This window comes from Hakea prostrata, chromosome 7 (assembly GCF_041222555.1).
Source record: "Hakea prostrata isolate BN-2017 chromosome 7, UWA_Hpros_2, whole genome shotgun sequence".
Lineage (NCBI taxonomy): Eukaryota > Viridiplantae > Streptophyta > Magnoliopsida > Proteales > Proteaceae > Hakea > Hakea prostrata.
Genome location: NC_142606.1, coordinates 54,246,496 through 54,263,700, shown reverse-complemented (window position 1 = coordinate 54,263,700; position 17,205 = coordinate 54,246,496). Strand labels below are relative to the sequence as shown.

At 37.7% G+C, this 17,205-nt stretch overlaps 1 protein-coding gene across 1 annotated transcript; it reads left to right on the top strand.

Annotated features, from left to right (window-relative positions):
• Window positions 1–6,612: 6,612 nt before the first annotated feature.
• On the top strand, window positions 6,613–9,493 carry LOC149011392 (leucine-rich repeat extensin-like protein 7). The gene has a single exon (XM_089164352.1). The coding sequence runs from the start codon at window positions 6,767–6,769 to the stop codon at window positions 8,057–8,059; it is 1,293 nt and encodes a 430-aa protein (XP_089020478.1). The 5' UTR covers window positions 6,613–6,766; the 3' UTR covers window positions 8,060–9,493.
• The last annotated feature ends 7,712 nt before the right edge of the window (window positions 9,494–17,205 follow it).

Here is a 17,205-nt window from a genome sequence, read left to right as displayed (position 1 = left end):
AACTCAGCAAGGTAGTTATTCCACGATACATAAGCCACATGATAATCATAACATAGTGCAGATGGTATGAGACATATAATGCAATATGATTCTACTCTAAGTATGATGGTCATCTATGGTAGACATGCTTTAAGTCATAGCACCATACTTCTTTAGGTAGTCTCAGTCACTCATCACCGGGGGGAATTGGGTCCTACATCCCTCTCGGACAAATCCATGGTTGGGGGTTTCGGTCACCACTCTCTCACATCACCATTTGGTCTAAGTATTGGCACATGTCAAGGTATAGCCTAGCCCAATGCAAGTCATCTACTTAATCATATCATGTCAATTCCAGATACGTCCATTCCTCCCCTCTCGGGATCCTTTCCGGTATCCTTCACACTAGAGTCACGGATATTACTCACCGGACTCATCAACCCTATTGGTCATCCACAATTAGTAGACGGGAAGCTCTCACGTCCCTCTCACGGATCATTTCACCGGTCTTGAGTGCCCGTGAGCCCAAGTCTAGCCATTTGCAACCCTACCAATAAATGGCTCATTTCGAGTAACCGTAATGCAATTTATGTCCTCTCACGGAGTGGATACCGGTCTTGAGCGCCCACAAATCCACACTACTACCACGGGTCGTTCGGTCTCAATGCCCTTCCGATTCGGGTCTGATATGATAGGGACATCCTAACCAAAGACCACTAGACAAGTCTTATGTATGTCATCCAAAAACCCAGGAAAGCGTCGATGGACACCTTCGGAGAACATCCCATACTATTCCCTCCGATGTCCAAGGACAGAAGCACCAGTAGGGTACTCCTCAATCCCAAATTATACTTAAGCAATCACATGCCCAAGTTCATCATATCAATTCACAAAATACAACATCATAATAAACATTCGATTCATGACATTGACATAAGTCATCATATATTGAAATTGATAAACATGATAAGACATTGAAATAAAATAATGTAAACACAAAGCTACTGTTGAAAGACATATGTAGCAAGTCTAACATGATAGGAATATGAAATAGAAACTATGCTCACTAGGTTTGGAACACCAAGTCAAAATTCCATGTCCTATGTGATTATATCGATAACTATCCTTACCTTGAATTGGAGAAGAGAATGGTCCAAGATCACAAGCAAGTGGCCGAAATAGTCTTAAAACCCTAAACAATCATATATGAAAGGTTAGAGAAGAAATCAGAACAATTGGAGATCGAACGAATCAAATCTAGTCAAAAGTTGTTGACAGCAACTCTGTTGGTCGATACATTTGGTCGATAGTATCGACCAACAAGCATCGACCAAGAAGATTTCGGACGACAAAGTCGGCTTTTTGGGTTTTGGCCCAGATTTGGTCTTCCGGGTCTCGGATCAATACGAAACTTGGGGAATAGTCTAAGCACAACATAGGGACACTAATTATCAAGAATTTAACATAATCCAATGGTCCATTTAGAAATCCCCAAATTGATTCATCAAGGTCAAGAGTTGCTAAACATGGCATTGGCTATATCTTAATGCAAATTGGGGGAAAACATAGGGGATTAGGTAGGGAATCACTTAGAAGCAACATTGAACTCATAAGCAAGGTATGGATTAGGTTAATCATAGGCTTCATCTCTATTTTGGTAAATAAAGCAAGTTGGTGAGTAATAAATCAAGGAAATGTGTAGTTAATGATCATGAGGTGAATAAATCATAGTCATATCGGTGAAAACATCAATGTATGAGGTATAGAAGGCTCATGGCAAGGTGTTTGCAAGGTTGAAGCACCTTGGCCATGGTCCCAATAGTAAAATAGAGAAAAGATGAGTGAGAAAGTGATTAAGAGAGAGAGTCATACCTTGAGAGTGGAACAAGAAAGTGGAAATGAGTGGTTGGCAATGATTAATGGAGAAGGTGCTTCACCATTACCTAAGGAGAAGTTCTTGAGAGGCTCTCCCACGTTCTCAGATGTTGAAATCGCTAGAATAGGGCTCCAGTCTCGAGGAATAAATAAATAGAAAAGAATATTCCAGAGAATCTTTAAACCTGGGTTCAGCAAACCTGTTGGTCGATACATTTGGTCGATAGTATCGACCAATACATGTTTCTGCAGAATTTTACAAAATAGTTCAGCAACTTTAGGTGTGGACTTGGAGGGCTATACAAGGTCAAATTGCATGGGGTTTTCTCCCACAGTTCACTCAAGAGGTCTAGTTTTAGGGAGTACCTTCGAATTGTGCACAGGAGTCCGTTTGATATCTCAACTGTCTCACTCTTCATAAGTGCGCAGATTCTAACTTAACACTGATAATGTGTTCAAGGAAGGAGCAGCATCATCAATGTCCATATACTGGAGTTCCGACACCACGTCATCAACCAGCAGGGCCCATAAGTCCCTCCTACCACCACTTCGGGTCTTCGGACCTACAAACACAACAATGACCGGGTCGGGTCAAGGTTAAGTAAAAGCTGGATTTTACATTTACGGCCTTGGACTTGGCTTTGTCCTTATGCCTTGTCCATCAAGCATGAAGTGTATTCACTTCATCTCCCTAAGCCCTGTCATCAAGATCAACAAGGGAGGGATTCGTTGTTCTAGGCACAGTAGTAGCAGGAATAGGGGAAGGTTAGAACTAACCCCACTGGCTCATCCTTGAATGGAGGGAACTAACCATCTCAAGCATTTTCTACGATACGTCAGCCAGTGGGATAGGATCTAGAGTAGACGTATGAGTTGCTCCTTGAGGGGGGAGGTCAGCAGGCAGCTCAGGGATAATTTCTTGTCCCTCATGCCCCACAAGGGCTTGTGTATCTCTTGAGGCTCCAGCTCTTCGGCTAGTCCCCTTCTTCTTGGGATGGGAGATTTCCTGAGACTTAGAATCTCCATCGCCTGAGTTATCTCCAACCATCTTTCACAGTTAAGTGATAGAGGGAAAACCACAAGACTTTTTGTAAGCGTCTCCCACAAACGATACCAAATGTTGTTGTGAAAATGTGCTTGGACTCCTTGGTTCGCTCCTAATCCGAGTCTAGTTTCTGAGACCAAAACAATGGTGAGAGTGGGCTGCCTCTGAGTACGGAAAGCCATCTCCAATGATTAGGTCAGTTCAAGTAAGAAAACTAGAGACACCCCTTGAGGAATAAATGCCCAAGGGAATGAAGAAAAGAATGTTCTTCAAGAGTTAATGTAGGAGAATAATGGTTGGATTATTCAAGTCCTCTTACCGTTACTCGTGCATAGTGAGGTTATATATGTAGCTGGTCCATACCTAAACTGATGATGGATTCATTGTAACCCTACGATGAGGATGACTTAGATGAATGGTGGAGATGGCCTATTGGTGAGGCTTGCACAACAAGTTGATACACATGGTTCCCAAGATAGCTGGTGATCTCACAAGTGAATCAAGAGATCAATGTTAAGTTGATCATGAGGCGACACCATTCCTCAATTGGGGGAACAAACAGGGGTACGCAATAGTCGATGCAGGCTTTGGGCGAATGAGAAGCTTCTAGGGCATCCATGCGCATGTAATGAAATTCAGTCATTCAATGCTAAATTAAATGTTAGGGTTTGACATCTGGATAAGGATGTGCAAATCAATTGCTAGCGTTGATTCTACCGAGAAGTCACATGATGACAGTTGTGTGTCACTGTGAAGCACGTTTCTTGACTTCTCAGCTAGCATCTCCCGAGAAGCGCCACAATTGAGATTCGTCAGTTGAACTATCTTGGACCAAGCTTGAGCCCTTGGTTTGGTTCAAGTGGTCTACTCCGGTTCAAGGGTGACTGTAATGACCATAACAAATCTAAATCCTCTCCACTTGGTAGGACATTTGTCCGTTCTCCATCCTCTGGGTTGGCTGCCCGTATACCATGGGCAGGCCATATGTCTCTCATCCAAGAAAGTCAAAGAAGGGACAAACGGTTTGCCCAAATGAAGAGGATCTGGACTCTTTGAGCTCAAGTAATCAACTCAATCAACGACAATAAAAATAGAAAATGATGAGAAGAAAGATGGAAGATAGCTGCAACCCAATGACAAACTCAGCTAACAACAACGGAGAAATGAAGTGCAGCATAGCTGCAACCCAATAACAAGCAGGGACAGAGATTGCAACTCACTCCTCTCTCTCTCTTTCTCATTCAGAAATGTAATAGGAAGTGGCAAACCACCCATCTCTCTCTGTCATTGATGGTTCAGTAGGTTCTCATATGTTCTAATAGTGACAGGGAGTTGAAGAACAACTTTGATTTCTACACAAGGATTTTTCCTTTTTTTCTGTTTTTCATCATAAAAAATTGGAGGTTTAAAAATCCAGGATATGGGGAGACAAGGTGTGAAAAGAGAGAAGCTCGATCTTAAAATATTTTTGATCTTGTTATTTCTACATAAATGACATAAACCACTGTTACCACTGTGTTAAAAAGACATTTACTTACACAAGTAAACTAATTAATTTTTTTTTTTTTTTTTATGAAAAGTAAACTAATTAACTAATCATTCAGAACTGGTTGGATCTTAGAAAGCAAAAAAGGATTAAATAATGTGGGAAAACTCACACAAAAGTATATACTAAAGTACATCTTAAGCAAGGTTTTCAGTGGATCAGACTGTGTAGGTTTGGTTGAGGGCTTTTATCAATTTTATGAGCTACATTGTCTCCAATCATTTGAGTTGAATTTGTCGGTCTCAGAATATAATTAGTTACTAAAATTTGATTTTTAAACTAGATTATATACCTACTTAATTGTAATCAATTTTCAACCCCCATTGCATATATATGGTTTTTTGAATTTCAACAAATTGAGTTTATATACTAAGGAAAGTTATCTTGACCCTTGTCAATATGACAAGGAGAATCTAAATTATTTATTTATTTGTAATGTCAAATCCTTTAATTTATTGGTTTTCTTATGCTTCAGCCTAGCTACATGCATGTAACATGAAAATAATAAAAGCTCGAATTAGAAACATCACGACATATTGTTCTTCTATAGAGAAGTTATCTGATGGGTAATTTCTATGAAATTACATTTGATAAATTTGAAAAACAAACCTTAGCCTCTTCATTAAGAGATACTAATATTACCAATGGACTAACCCTTTGATGGTGAAAATTTTATATTTTTGATTGGATCAGTTCTCATGATGATTAGAAGTCCACTATCGAATATGCAATTTTATTGGGCCCAAACCTTATCCCTTACACCTCATGAAGCAAAAATTAGAAGTGAGCAACTATCTTGAGGCATATACATAAAGAAATAATTAGGATTTAAAACCCACATAGCAGTTTTAATACTAACACAAAATACCAGTCTCTCTTGTAAATATATTTAAAACTTAATATTATTTTATATAAATATATGTTTTAATTGTGTCTTTTATCTTATGGTTTTATTTAGTCCCACATCAAGTTGAGAGGATCTGATTATGTGGTTTATATATAGTAAGGGTCCATTTAATATTAATTTGTGCGACATGAACAGAGCCTGAATCCTGTTGTGACACTGCCATAATTATATGAATATATATTAATATTAATAAATCTATATGACTTGGGAAGGCCTTGATCATGATTTATTTATCTCTTCGTAGGCCTTGATTCAGAAAGCCCATTTTGTCATGGGCTCTATTCTGGAAAGCCCGTTGTTGGGTGAAAACTTGGAAATGCCATTAGAGAGGCACTCTCCTGTAAGGAGATCAGCTGGATAGGTACCTTCATGAAGGGAGTTGAGCTGAAAAGTATCCTCACAAAGAGAGGTAGCCTTATCCTTTCACCCACAGCCTTTGAGGCTCTATATAAACCCATTTTCATGTTTATTCTTTACACTGAATTTCCTCATTTTTCTTACTTTCTCTCTCTCCCTATTGTTGTTTTGTTAAGTAGTGAACATAACCTGATACACCTTAAGTAATCTTTATGTGGTGCAACCTTACAGATTGGGCTGACTGATCTTGGGGTGAAAACACTGTAGAACCAGTATTGGACAAATCAGGGTGTTTAAATACTTTAAAGAAAGTACCTCTACTGCATTTCAGTTAAAAAAAATATTAAAAAAACAAGCGTTCAAGTGTATTTGTAAATTCCTTAACAACATTTCAACATTCTCATAGAGTAACAATATTGATTAAATACCCAATTTCTAGTTTCTTTGACTTATAACAATGGGTTCTCTTTTCACAAAAAAAAAAAAAAAAAAAAGAAAAAAAAAACTAACAATGGGCTCTCTCTCTCTCTCTCTCTCTCGTGCCATGCTTTGGGAACCCAACTATTTTCTCATGTGAATGACTGCTGCTTGCTTTATTTCCCAGTTGTCTCTCTCTACAAATGCTGACCCCCACTCATTAACTTATCTTTAATGCTGTCATGGAATGACCTTTAAACCTTAGACCCTCTTAATTGAATTTATCTACACTAATCAATCTTTTTGGAAAACTCCCAAAAATGCTTCATTAGTTATCATGGTTCTGTTCTGTTTTCTAGGCTGCCTTTCATGTAGACACTTGTCGTATTTACATAAACACATTCACATAATCGCAATTAATTAACCTTTTTTAATTAACTCTTCTTCTTACATAACACAAGAAGGAACAATCATCAAAGCTGAAAAAACTAACGACACCCACCATTTTACCATTTTCTCACTTCGATGCTGAGGAACAGTTGAACTCATTTATGATTTATGTTCGTAGGTTGTACTCCATTACTCTAGTTAAAAAGAAAACATTATCAGCCAAAATAGAAATTCTGTGTCTTCTTTTAACATGGAAAAGATCTGGGTTTTCGCTCTTCTCCTTCTTCAAATCATTCCTTCAGATTTTGCTTTGAATGTTGGTTTAAGTGTGGCCATTGGTGGTGGCGGTGGTGGGGGAGGTGGAGGAGCTGTGTGGATTGGTGGTGGTGGAGGTGGGAGTGGTGGAACGCCATCTGGGTCTGCAACTGCAAAGCTAAATGCAGCTTATACAGCTCTCCAGGCATGGAAGTCTGCAATTACAGGTGATCCATTGGGCATCTTAAACACCTGGGTGGGTTCCAACGTCTGTTCTTACAAGGGCATTTTCTGTTTGAGTACTCAAGATGGAGAAACATCTGGTTCTTCTGGTGGTCTTGTTGTGGGAGGGATAGATCTGAACAAAGCCAATCTTCAAGGCTCTCTAGTAAAAGAACTCTCTCTCCTCTCAGACCTTACTCTCATTCACCTCAACAGCAACCGGTTCTCAGGCACCATTCCTGATAGTTTTAAAGATCTCTCAGCTCTAACAGAGCTAGACCTCAGCAACAATCTTTTCTCAGGGTCTTTCCCTTCAGTGACTCTTTTCATCCCAAATCTAGTCTATTTAGATATCAGGTTCAACAATTTCTCGGGACCCATTCCTGAAGATCTATTCAGCAAGAACCTGGATGCAATTTTCCTCAACAACAACCAGTTTGAAGGGCAAATCCCTCAGAATTTGGGGAACTCCCCAGCTTCTGTGATCAATTTAGCTAACAACAAGTTCAGTGGCGACATTCCTTCTAGTTTTGGTTACATGGGTTCTTCACTGAAAGAGATTTTGTTCCTCAACAACCAGTTAACAGGTTGTGTTCCTGAAGGGGTTGGGCTTTTGTCACAGATGCAAGTTCTTGATGTGAGCTTCAACTCACTGATGGGTCATTTGCCTGACTCCATGTCCTGTATGGAAGACATTCAAGTTCTGAATTTAGGTCATAACAAACTTTCAGGTGTTCTACCTGACCCAGTTTGTTCACTGAAGAGCCTGGTTAATCTCACAGTTTCTTTCAATTTCTTTTCCGGGTTCAGTCAAGAATGCAGCAAGTTGCCTTACAGGAATGCTGGATTTGATTTCTCTGGAAATTGTGTTCCTGGTACAGACATGCAAAGACCACAACCAGAGTGCTCTGTGATTCCAGGAGTTAACTTGAATTGCCTTAGAATCCCTCTAACCAAGCCTCTGGTTTGTGCTTCAATCTCAGTTTATGAAACACTACTATATGGTAATCGGAACCATTATCCATCTCAAGTGGTAGCTCCTTCCAGCTCTGCCCCATCGCCATGAACAACACACACAGAATGTGAGAGAGACTAATACTGGTTCTCTGCTGTAACAGGTCAGTTCCTGCTAGGAGCATTTTTTGTTTCAGACCCCATTAAATTTTTACGGTCAAATGATACAGTAGAATACATCTGTCTCTCTCTCTCCCATAACTGAATAGCATTATGATGTTGAAGTTGTCACTTCCAGTGGTGTGCTCTACAATCTACAGCTTTTTTTTCACATTAGCTGTAACTATTTGCTAAAGAGGGAATTTAGAAACTGAGAAAAGCCTCATCAGGTGAGACTGGTGATTATCCAAGGAAAAATAATTGGCGAGAAGGAGGGTTTTTTATTTTTTTATTTTTTTATTTTTTTATTTTTTGTCATTTATCTGTTTTGCACTTTGCTGTGCTCGTGATTCTTCTCTGAAATTCTACTCAAAAAAATCTCTGAAATCATGTTTGACGGAAATTTTGGACAAAAAAGTTCTCCCAGATGATTCTTTGTTCTCCTAGAAAATTTATTTTTTATTATATCATTAAGCTATTCTTCTAAAAGTAAAATATCTGTAAGTTCTGGTGGTTGTGGCCTCTCATTGTTATTTCTTGTCAGGCTTTGAATAGGTGCACTAATTATTAATTGAATATGAAGCTCTACCTCATCAGGACATTTATTGAATCAAAGGTACCAACTTGCTTCGTTCAGTACTATTTCTGAGCCATGCTTGGAATGGAAGGACAGAAACCGAAGGAAAGAAGAAAAAAAAAATCATTACTTCAGCTTCCCAGCTAAGTTGGGCTTCACGGTTAAGTCAAGCCTAAAATTAGGGGTATAAATGGATAAACGAAATCTGCTTTTAAATTTGCATTCGTATCCGTTGAAAGAACTGATGTGATATTATCTGAATCTGATAAAATTCGTATGATAATTAATGAGATATTATCCAAATTCGACCGATTATAATAGGTTGTGGATATGGTATTACCACTATCCGATCATAATCCAATCTGTTTACATTCCTCCATAGAATTGATCAATCAAACTGGTCACTGGAGAGATTCCTTAAACATGTGGTGGCAAGGACGTGGTAGGAGCACAATTTTTGCACATCAAGATCGAGGGCCTGGGCTTGTCATGTCTTGTCACATGACAAGCAACCCCATTGTGGGACTATAGATTCAATGAATGGGAAATCTTTATTTGCTGTTGCATAAGTATTTTTTTAGCCGGTGTGTCTTAAAGGATCTAGATATCGTTTATGGTGAGCTTGTCCTAGCCAACTTACGTGTACTTTGATTACATCTTTGGAGGATAGTTTTATAATTATTTAAAGGATAATTACTATTGGTCCCTTGTACTTTGATTTTATTACTATTGTATCCCTTATATTTTTCAAAATTACTAATCAACTTTTAACTTTGTCTACAATTACTATTGCCCCCTACCATTAAGTTCCGTTAGTTTACTGATGATGTGTCATTTTTATATTTTATCAAAAACCCTAAAATATCCTTATACTTATCTCTTTATTTATTTATCCTTTTGTCAAGTTACAGTACTACCCTTAATTAACTCTAGAGAAAAAAGTAACTATAATCCATTTTATTTTCAAAAAAAAAAAAAAACCACCAAATAAAGAAATAATGATTGAATAAAACTCAAATAGAAACCGAAGAGGAAGAAAAATCGAATTCAACTCAAATTGGAAACTGAATATCACCTAAAATATTTTCAAAATAAATGAAGTTAAGTGAAGGTGGGAAACCAAATTGGATTTGGATTTTGTTCATTTCTTTAATTCAAAATAAATGAAGTTTAGTGAATGTGGGAAATCAAATCGGATTTGGATTTTGCCCATTTCTTTAATTCAAAATAAATGAAGTTTAGGGTAAAATTGACATTTAATCTAGTTTTTTATAAATGGGGTAGCATCTTCTTTTGATTTCTTAATTTTAATGAAGGGCAAATTAGACATTACATATTCAAACTTAATGGCTACTTAACACCGTTATAAGGAAGGGGGGCAACAGTAATTATCCCTTATTTAAATCATACTGTTTTGCCCTTGGGTCTAAGAAGGTTTACACACTTAATCTCACACTATGAAGCATTAGACCAACTTTAGCAACTACCTCCCCCCCCCCCCCCAAAAAAAAAAAAACAAAAGAGAAAAAGAAAAGGAAAAAAGCAGAAGCCCAATATAATTATAATGATATGAGAAGAGAAATCCTCCTTGGGAGGATGACAGGCTATACTCCTATTCATTTTCATTATTCAATGTTTTCTGTCGTAGGCATAGATAGAATATCTACCGAATTCTAAATTAAGAATTACAAAATATTTCTACTTTATCCATTATTCCAATCAAATTAGTTCTATTATAAATATTATAAGTCAAAAAAAGAAAATTCAAGTGGATCTGACCTATTGGATCATGTCTGTTTCCACTATTCTGATAAAAAATATGAAAATTTGATCGAGATGTAGTGCGGGATCATTTAACAATTTTATTTGATCAGAGAATTCATAAATAGATAGAGTTAAAAGTCAATGAGTCAGTTCGATGGAGCATGGGGATTGCAGTCGATGGATATATTAGGTCCATCAATTTTGGCAAGATAAACATGAAGATACACTTGAAGCAACACTTGTGGGACTGCAAATAGGAATCAATGCTACGCAGGATCTTGGAATTGAAGTAGGAGAAGTCTGGAGTAACTAGTTGACACTAGCACGCCTCCTACCCAAACCTATTACATTGTTTTGGCCTTTATCTGTAATAGATAAGTTACTGTAAGTAGCTAACATAACACAAGCTATCAGGTTTGATGTGTTCCCATCCCTTGAGCTTCAGCAATGGTTTAGAACTTCAGCTTTAATAGCTACTTTTGTAGGCTTTGAAACTATTGACCTACAATCTTATTTATGTAACTGTTTTTAAGTAGTATAACTTTTTATTCTCATAAAAAAAATAAAAAAATAAAAAACTAAAGTCAATTCAAATAGTTGTGTTTATCTGGATCTCATAAACAAAGAATCTAGGTCAATATGTAACAGATGTATTTTCTTTGGATCTAACCTAACTTTGTATTTCTATTTCGTGTCTAGCCCTAACAAATATTCAATGAATAATTGTAATAATAAAAAAAGCACTATGAGCCAATTTATTAAGGTTGACAAGGAATTATTCAATGTATTTTTCCATCCTTTGGATGGTTTTAAGTTGATGTCAATTCATCAATTTACAAGTGAGTGATTGCGCCTTTGAAATTCAGTATTTAATTTTCTTTTTCCTTTTTTCCTTTTTTTGTTTTTTTGTATTTTTTTTGTTTTTCTGGGTGGGGTGGGTGGGGGAGTAGGCACTTTTTTTATATATAGGTGATGAAGTATTAATAATGTATCATTGGGCAAAATTGAATCCACACACCTCCTCACTAAGAGGTGCCAGTCTTACCAACTGAGCAGACCTTGCAATTGTAATTTTTTCATAAATATAGATTGTAAAAACCCTTCGGTTTCACATGGTTGTTACATTGTATGTTTCACTTGTGATCGAGATTCAATAAATATAAGTGTAAGTACCAACACGTTAGGATTTTGAACCGTACCTTACTTCATGAATCACTATTATTTCTGCGTGATTTGAATAAGTGACAGTTGTAGTTTGTTTCGTTGAATGCCATGAAATAGCTAACTTTCACTTGTGAATAAATAGCATGTTTGAGATTTAGTTTTATGTATATTAGATAAATATTCTGTATCTGCATAATAAGTAAGTTGATGTCCACATTCGTAAAATAACATCATGTCAATAATTCTTTGAGGGTATTGAAATATATGTTCAACAACATTCTAGCGTCTTCGTAAGAAGAGATAAATCTTGCTAACACACTTAAAGAAAATGCTATATCCGATTGTGTATTATTAGCAAGATACATTGGTGCCCCAATTGCACTTAAATGTAGTACTTCAGGACCAATAAATTATTCATTGTTTTCATGGGGTTAAAATGAATATTTTTTTTTATGTTAAACGATCTCAAAACCATTGGGATACTCAATAGATGTGTTTTATTTATATAACATCGCTTTAAAACCTTATCTATAGAAGTTGATTGATGAACAAATATTCTTCGTCAAATGATCAATTTGCAAGCTTAGACAAAACTTTGTCTTTCCAACATCTTTCATTTAAACTTTCTACAAGTAATCTATTGTTTTTTTAAGCTCTTCAAGCGTTTCGATGATATTAACATATACACTTATTATAATAAAATTATATCCATATCCTTTAATAAATGTATAATAATAAATTAGATCATTTGTATACTCTTTATTTAGTAAATATCTACTAAGGAGATTATACTATATATACCTTGATCATCTTTGAAGCCTTATTGAACAAATATTTTAGAAAATTTTATGTGCTTTAAGAATTTTAAATCCTTCAGGGATTTTCATAGAAATTTCACATTCGAGTGAGCCATTTGAATAGGTTGTAATAATATCTCTTAAACACATTGTTAATGATGAAATAAATTGGCTCAAACCAATTCGGTTAAATCTAGCCAGAACAGGTTGGACCGACTAGGTCAAGGTCGATCAAACAAGCATGAATACGAGATATCAAGATGAGTCCTATGAGACTTGTAGCCATAGAAAAAGTATTGATCAAGACTCAATAATCTATATTTGAGTAGAACTCAATCATTACAATTCGTATTGCAGTCCAAACAATGTTTGAGTCCAAGACAAACTCATACATAGAAAAACTATAAAAATGTATGAAGACACAAGAGAAAGGTACGCTGAATAGAACAATCACTATTTGTATTCTTATTGTTCATAACTTTCTTGTCTTCCCCAATCAAATTCCTAACTAGATCGTTGGAGGTGAAACTCGATCTCCCCGGTCGAGCTCATTCTTGCAGGTTCATTCAGTTGAGAGGATGAACAAGATTGTGCAGCAACAATTGGTGCCGTTTGTGGAAAACTGATAAAAAAGCTATCATGCAAACCAGATCAGGATTATTGTTAGGAGACAGATCTGATGGAGAAAAGGAGGTCGAGAAGGGTGGAACCTCACAAGGAATTGAAAAAAACCCCTGATCATCAAACCCAACAAGATCCTTCAATTCTTCCAAATCCTCCAACGAATCAATTCGCAACGATGAATCAGATTAATGAGCTTCAAAAGCAACAATCTAAGCTCCAAAAAGAAATCTCATCCCTGAGCGAATTGGTCAAGATGACCATGTGTCACATAATCGCCCCAGGAGCAGGTTCCCAGGAAAATCAGAAAATCTCGGAGGGGAGCAGACATGACCGACTAGTCATACCTGACCAAATAGCTCAACCATCTTAAAAAGAACTGCAAAAAGCAAAAGAGAAGGAGGGAGAAAAATCTCAAGCTTCAAAGGAGGCAATTCCAAAGAAAAATGTTCCAGTCGACAAAGACGAAGATTGAGGAAGTAGCACTGATCTAATCAAAAATCCGAAGGGCAAAAAGAACCACAATGGTCCGAGTAAGTGGGATGAAAATATGAATAAACACATCACCAAATTGGACGAAAAGTTTAAAAAATTGAAAGATCCTGGCAAAGGCGAGCTGTATGTTGTTCTAAAAGAGGATCCTTTCGTCAAAACCATCCCAGAAGCAAAGATTCCAAAAGGCTTCAAGTGTTCGACTTTCACTGCATTCGATGGATCTCGATGCCCAAAACATCATATCATGCACTATAAGTCTGTGTCGACCTATAGACATAGGGAAACAGCTATGGGCCGAAGCTTCCTAGCTTCTCTGATTGGAGCAGCGTTAGATTGGTTCTTGGCACTCCAAAGCGACTCCATCAAAAGTTTTGACCACCTAGGTCAGGTGTTCCTATTACGCTTCCAAAGCAGAGTAGGTACAAAAAAGAGAGAAGATACTTTGTTTTCAATAAAACAAGGCCGAACGGAGTCCATTCGAGATTTTCTTCAAAGATTCAACAATCTAACCATGCAAATTGAAAATCTGGATGAGAAGATTGCTTTCCATGCATTATACCAGGGACTCAGCCATGAAAGCCTGCTCGAGCGGCTCTTGCTAGATATGCTTGAGTCATATGCAGATCTTGTTGAACGATGCCACAAACAAGCAAAGATATCAGAAACAATCGAATCTCGAAAAAAGGAACATCCGATCACTGAAGCAAAACTGCATAAAGAAAAACCCCTGGTCAAGAAGCTGACCATACACTTGATCAGGGATGGTCGGACTGACCAAGAAGGGGTATCGGACCTAAGGAGGTCGGAGATCCTAATGTAGATCAAAGATCAAGGAATTCTCAAGTGGCCTAGTAAACTATATTCTCGACTAGAGGAACGTGATAAAAGAAAATATTGTGAATTTCACAAAGATCACGGACACTGACAGATGATTGTAGATAATTGAAAACATAAATTAAGAAATTAATATCTTAAGGCCAACTAAAGAAGTATATCCAACCAAGCTAGGTTGGCTAGCCACAAACAGAAGGAAGCAAAAACAGATTGAGGTCTCCAAGCAGAGAAAGATACCCAAATAATAAAGCCTAACCAAAAGAGAGAGGAGGTGATCGGAAACGACCACCAATATTTACGGTGTTCGGTGGCCCAACAGAAGAATTAGCCAGACAAGCCAAGAGAAAAGCACGATACATAGGGAACGTTGAACTCGAAAAACCAATTGAGAGGGTTACATCAGAACCAATCACCTTCTCAGCCAAAGACAGACAAGGGGTAAATACTCCTCACGACGATGCCCTAGTTATCAAGGTCACTTTGGCCGGAACAGAAGTCCATAGAGTTCTAGTTGATACAAGATTATCAGCAGATATTCTATCGCTAGAAGCTTTTAGAAAGTTAAAATTAGATGAAAGTATGCTCGTCCCATGTGGAACACACCTATACGGTTCCACAGGCTCCTCAACTCGAGCAGAATGAACTATTAGATTAGACCTCTGCATTAGCGAATACCTAGGGTTGTCCAATAAAATTTTATGGTCGTCCGAGATTTATCTGCTTATAACGTGATCTTGGGACGACCAACCCTTTGTACTTTAAAAACAGTAGTATCATCCTACACATGAAGATGAAATTCCCCACAAAAAAGGGAATAGGAGAATGCTCCCTCGACTAGAAAGGAAGCCGGCAAAGTTAAGCCAACTACATGAGAAAAAGAGTGAGAACAAATTCAAATATGTCGGTTGAAATTAGGGATGATCGAGATGAAGAAGCAATGCAAAGGGCAGAACCAATGGAGGAGTTGGAAAGAATCTGTTTAAATTCGAAACAAGAAAATCAGGGAACAATGATTGGAACAGAACAAGAGGCAGATTTTAAAGCCAGATTAACCCAATTTCTGCAGAAGAATTCGGATGTCTTTGCCTAGTCGGCAGAGGATATGCCCGGAATAGACAGAAGAGCTGCCGAACATAGATTAAACATTGATCCCCAAGAAATTCCAACATTGTAAAAAAGAAGAAACTTCTCTTTAGAGAAGCATGAGGCAATCCGAACAAAGGTATAGAAGTTAAAGCAATCTAGATTCATTAAACCCATTGATCATCCAACTTGGCTGGCCAATGTGGTAATGGTGAAAAAGACAAACGGAAAGTAGAAAATGTGCACGGATTACACCGACCTCAACAAAGCCTGCCCAAAGGATTGCTATCCTCTGCCAAGAATAGACCTGCTCATCGATGCAACTGCAGGTCATGAGATGCTAAGTTTTATGGACGCTTATTTTGGATATAATCAAGTTCTGATGCATCCAGAGGATGAAAAGCATACAACATTCATGACTGATAGGGATAGTTACTACTATAAGGTAATGCCCTACGGCCTAAAAAATGTGGGAGCAACTTATCAAAGAGCAATTAACAAAATATTCGACCAACAGATAGGCATAAACATGGAGGTTTATGTCGATGACATGTTAGTTAAAAGCACATCTCAATCCGACCACCTCCAAGATCCTGCAGAAGTTTTCGACATACTCCGCACATACAAAATGAAGCTTAACCTTGAAAAGTGTGCCTTTGGAGTATCATCAGGAAAATTCCTAGGCTTCATGGTATCCCGAAGAGGAATTGAAGCTAATTTAGAAAAAATCAAAGCAATACAAGAGATGAAACCCCCAAGAAGCATCAAGGAGATACAAAGTCTCACTGGTCAGGTGGTGGCCCTCAACAGGTTTATTGCTCGATCAGGAGAAAGATGTTTTTCTTTTTTCCAATCTTTAAATAATGTTTCCAGAAAAGGGATATCAGATTGGAATGAAGATTCCCAGCAGGCATTCAAACAGTTAAAGGAAAAATTAACTAGTCCGCCTCTACTCGTATGACCAACCATTGGAAAAGAATTGATCATCTACTTGGCTACATCACCGATGGCTATCAATGCAGTACTTGTACAAGAAGAAGGAAAACAACAAAATCCGGTTTATTATGTAAGTCACGTCCTTCTTGATGCAGAAACAAGATATCTTGAGGTAGATAAACAAGCTCTAGTCTTGACCATAGCTGCAAGAAAACTCAAACCATATTTCCAGTGACATCCTATAGCAGTACTAACAAACTTTCCTCTGAAGAAAGTACTACACTGACCAGACTTGACCGGAAGACTGGTAACATGGGCAATTGAATTAAGTGAACATCAAATTGAGTTCCGACCATGTCTAGCGATCAAGGCACAGGTCCTGGCCGACTTCATTCTCGAAACTCCAGAACCAAGATCCGAGCAAGAAGAAGCAAACCCTCCTGAAGCTATCAAAAGATGGATTCTCTCAATAGATGGATCTAGCAACTCATAAGGGAGTGGAGCAGGACTGCTTTTAACAAGTCCAAGTGGATTCCAAATAAGATATGCACTCCGCTTCAAATTCAAAACTTCCAATAACGAAGCTGAGTATGAAGCATTGATAGCAGGACTTCGCATGGCAAAAGCTCTTGGAATCCAGAACTTGGAGGTCAGGAGTGACTCACAGTTGGTCGTAAATCAAGTAAATGGGATATATGAGGCCAAAGAAAAGAGGATCTGTAGATACCTCGTCATGGTCAATCAATACAAACAATCATCAGTGATATACAAATCAATCAAGTCCCACGGGCAGAGAACGATCAAGCAGACGCTTTGTCATGCCTGTCT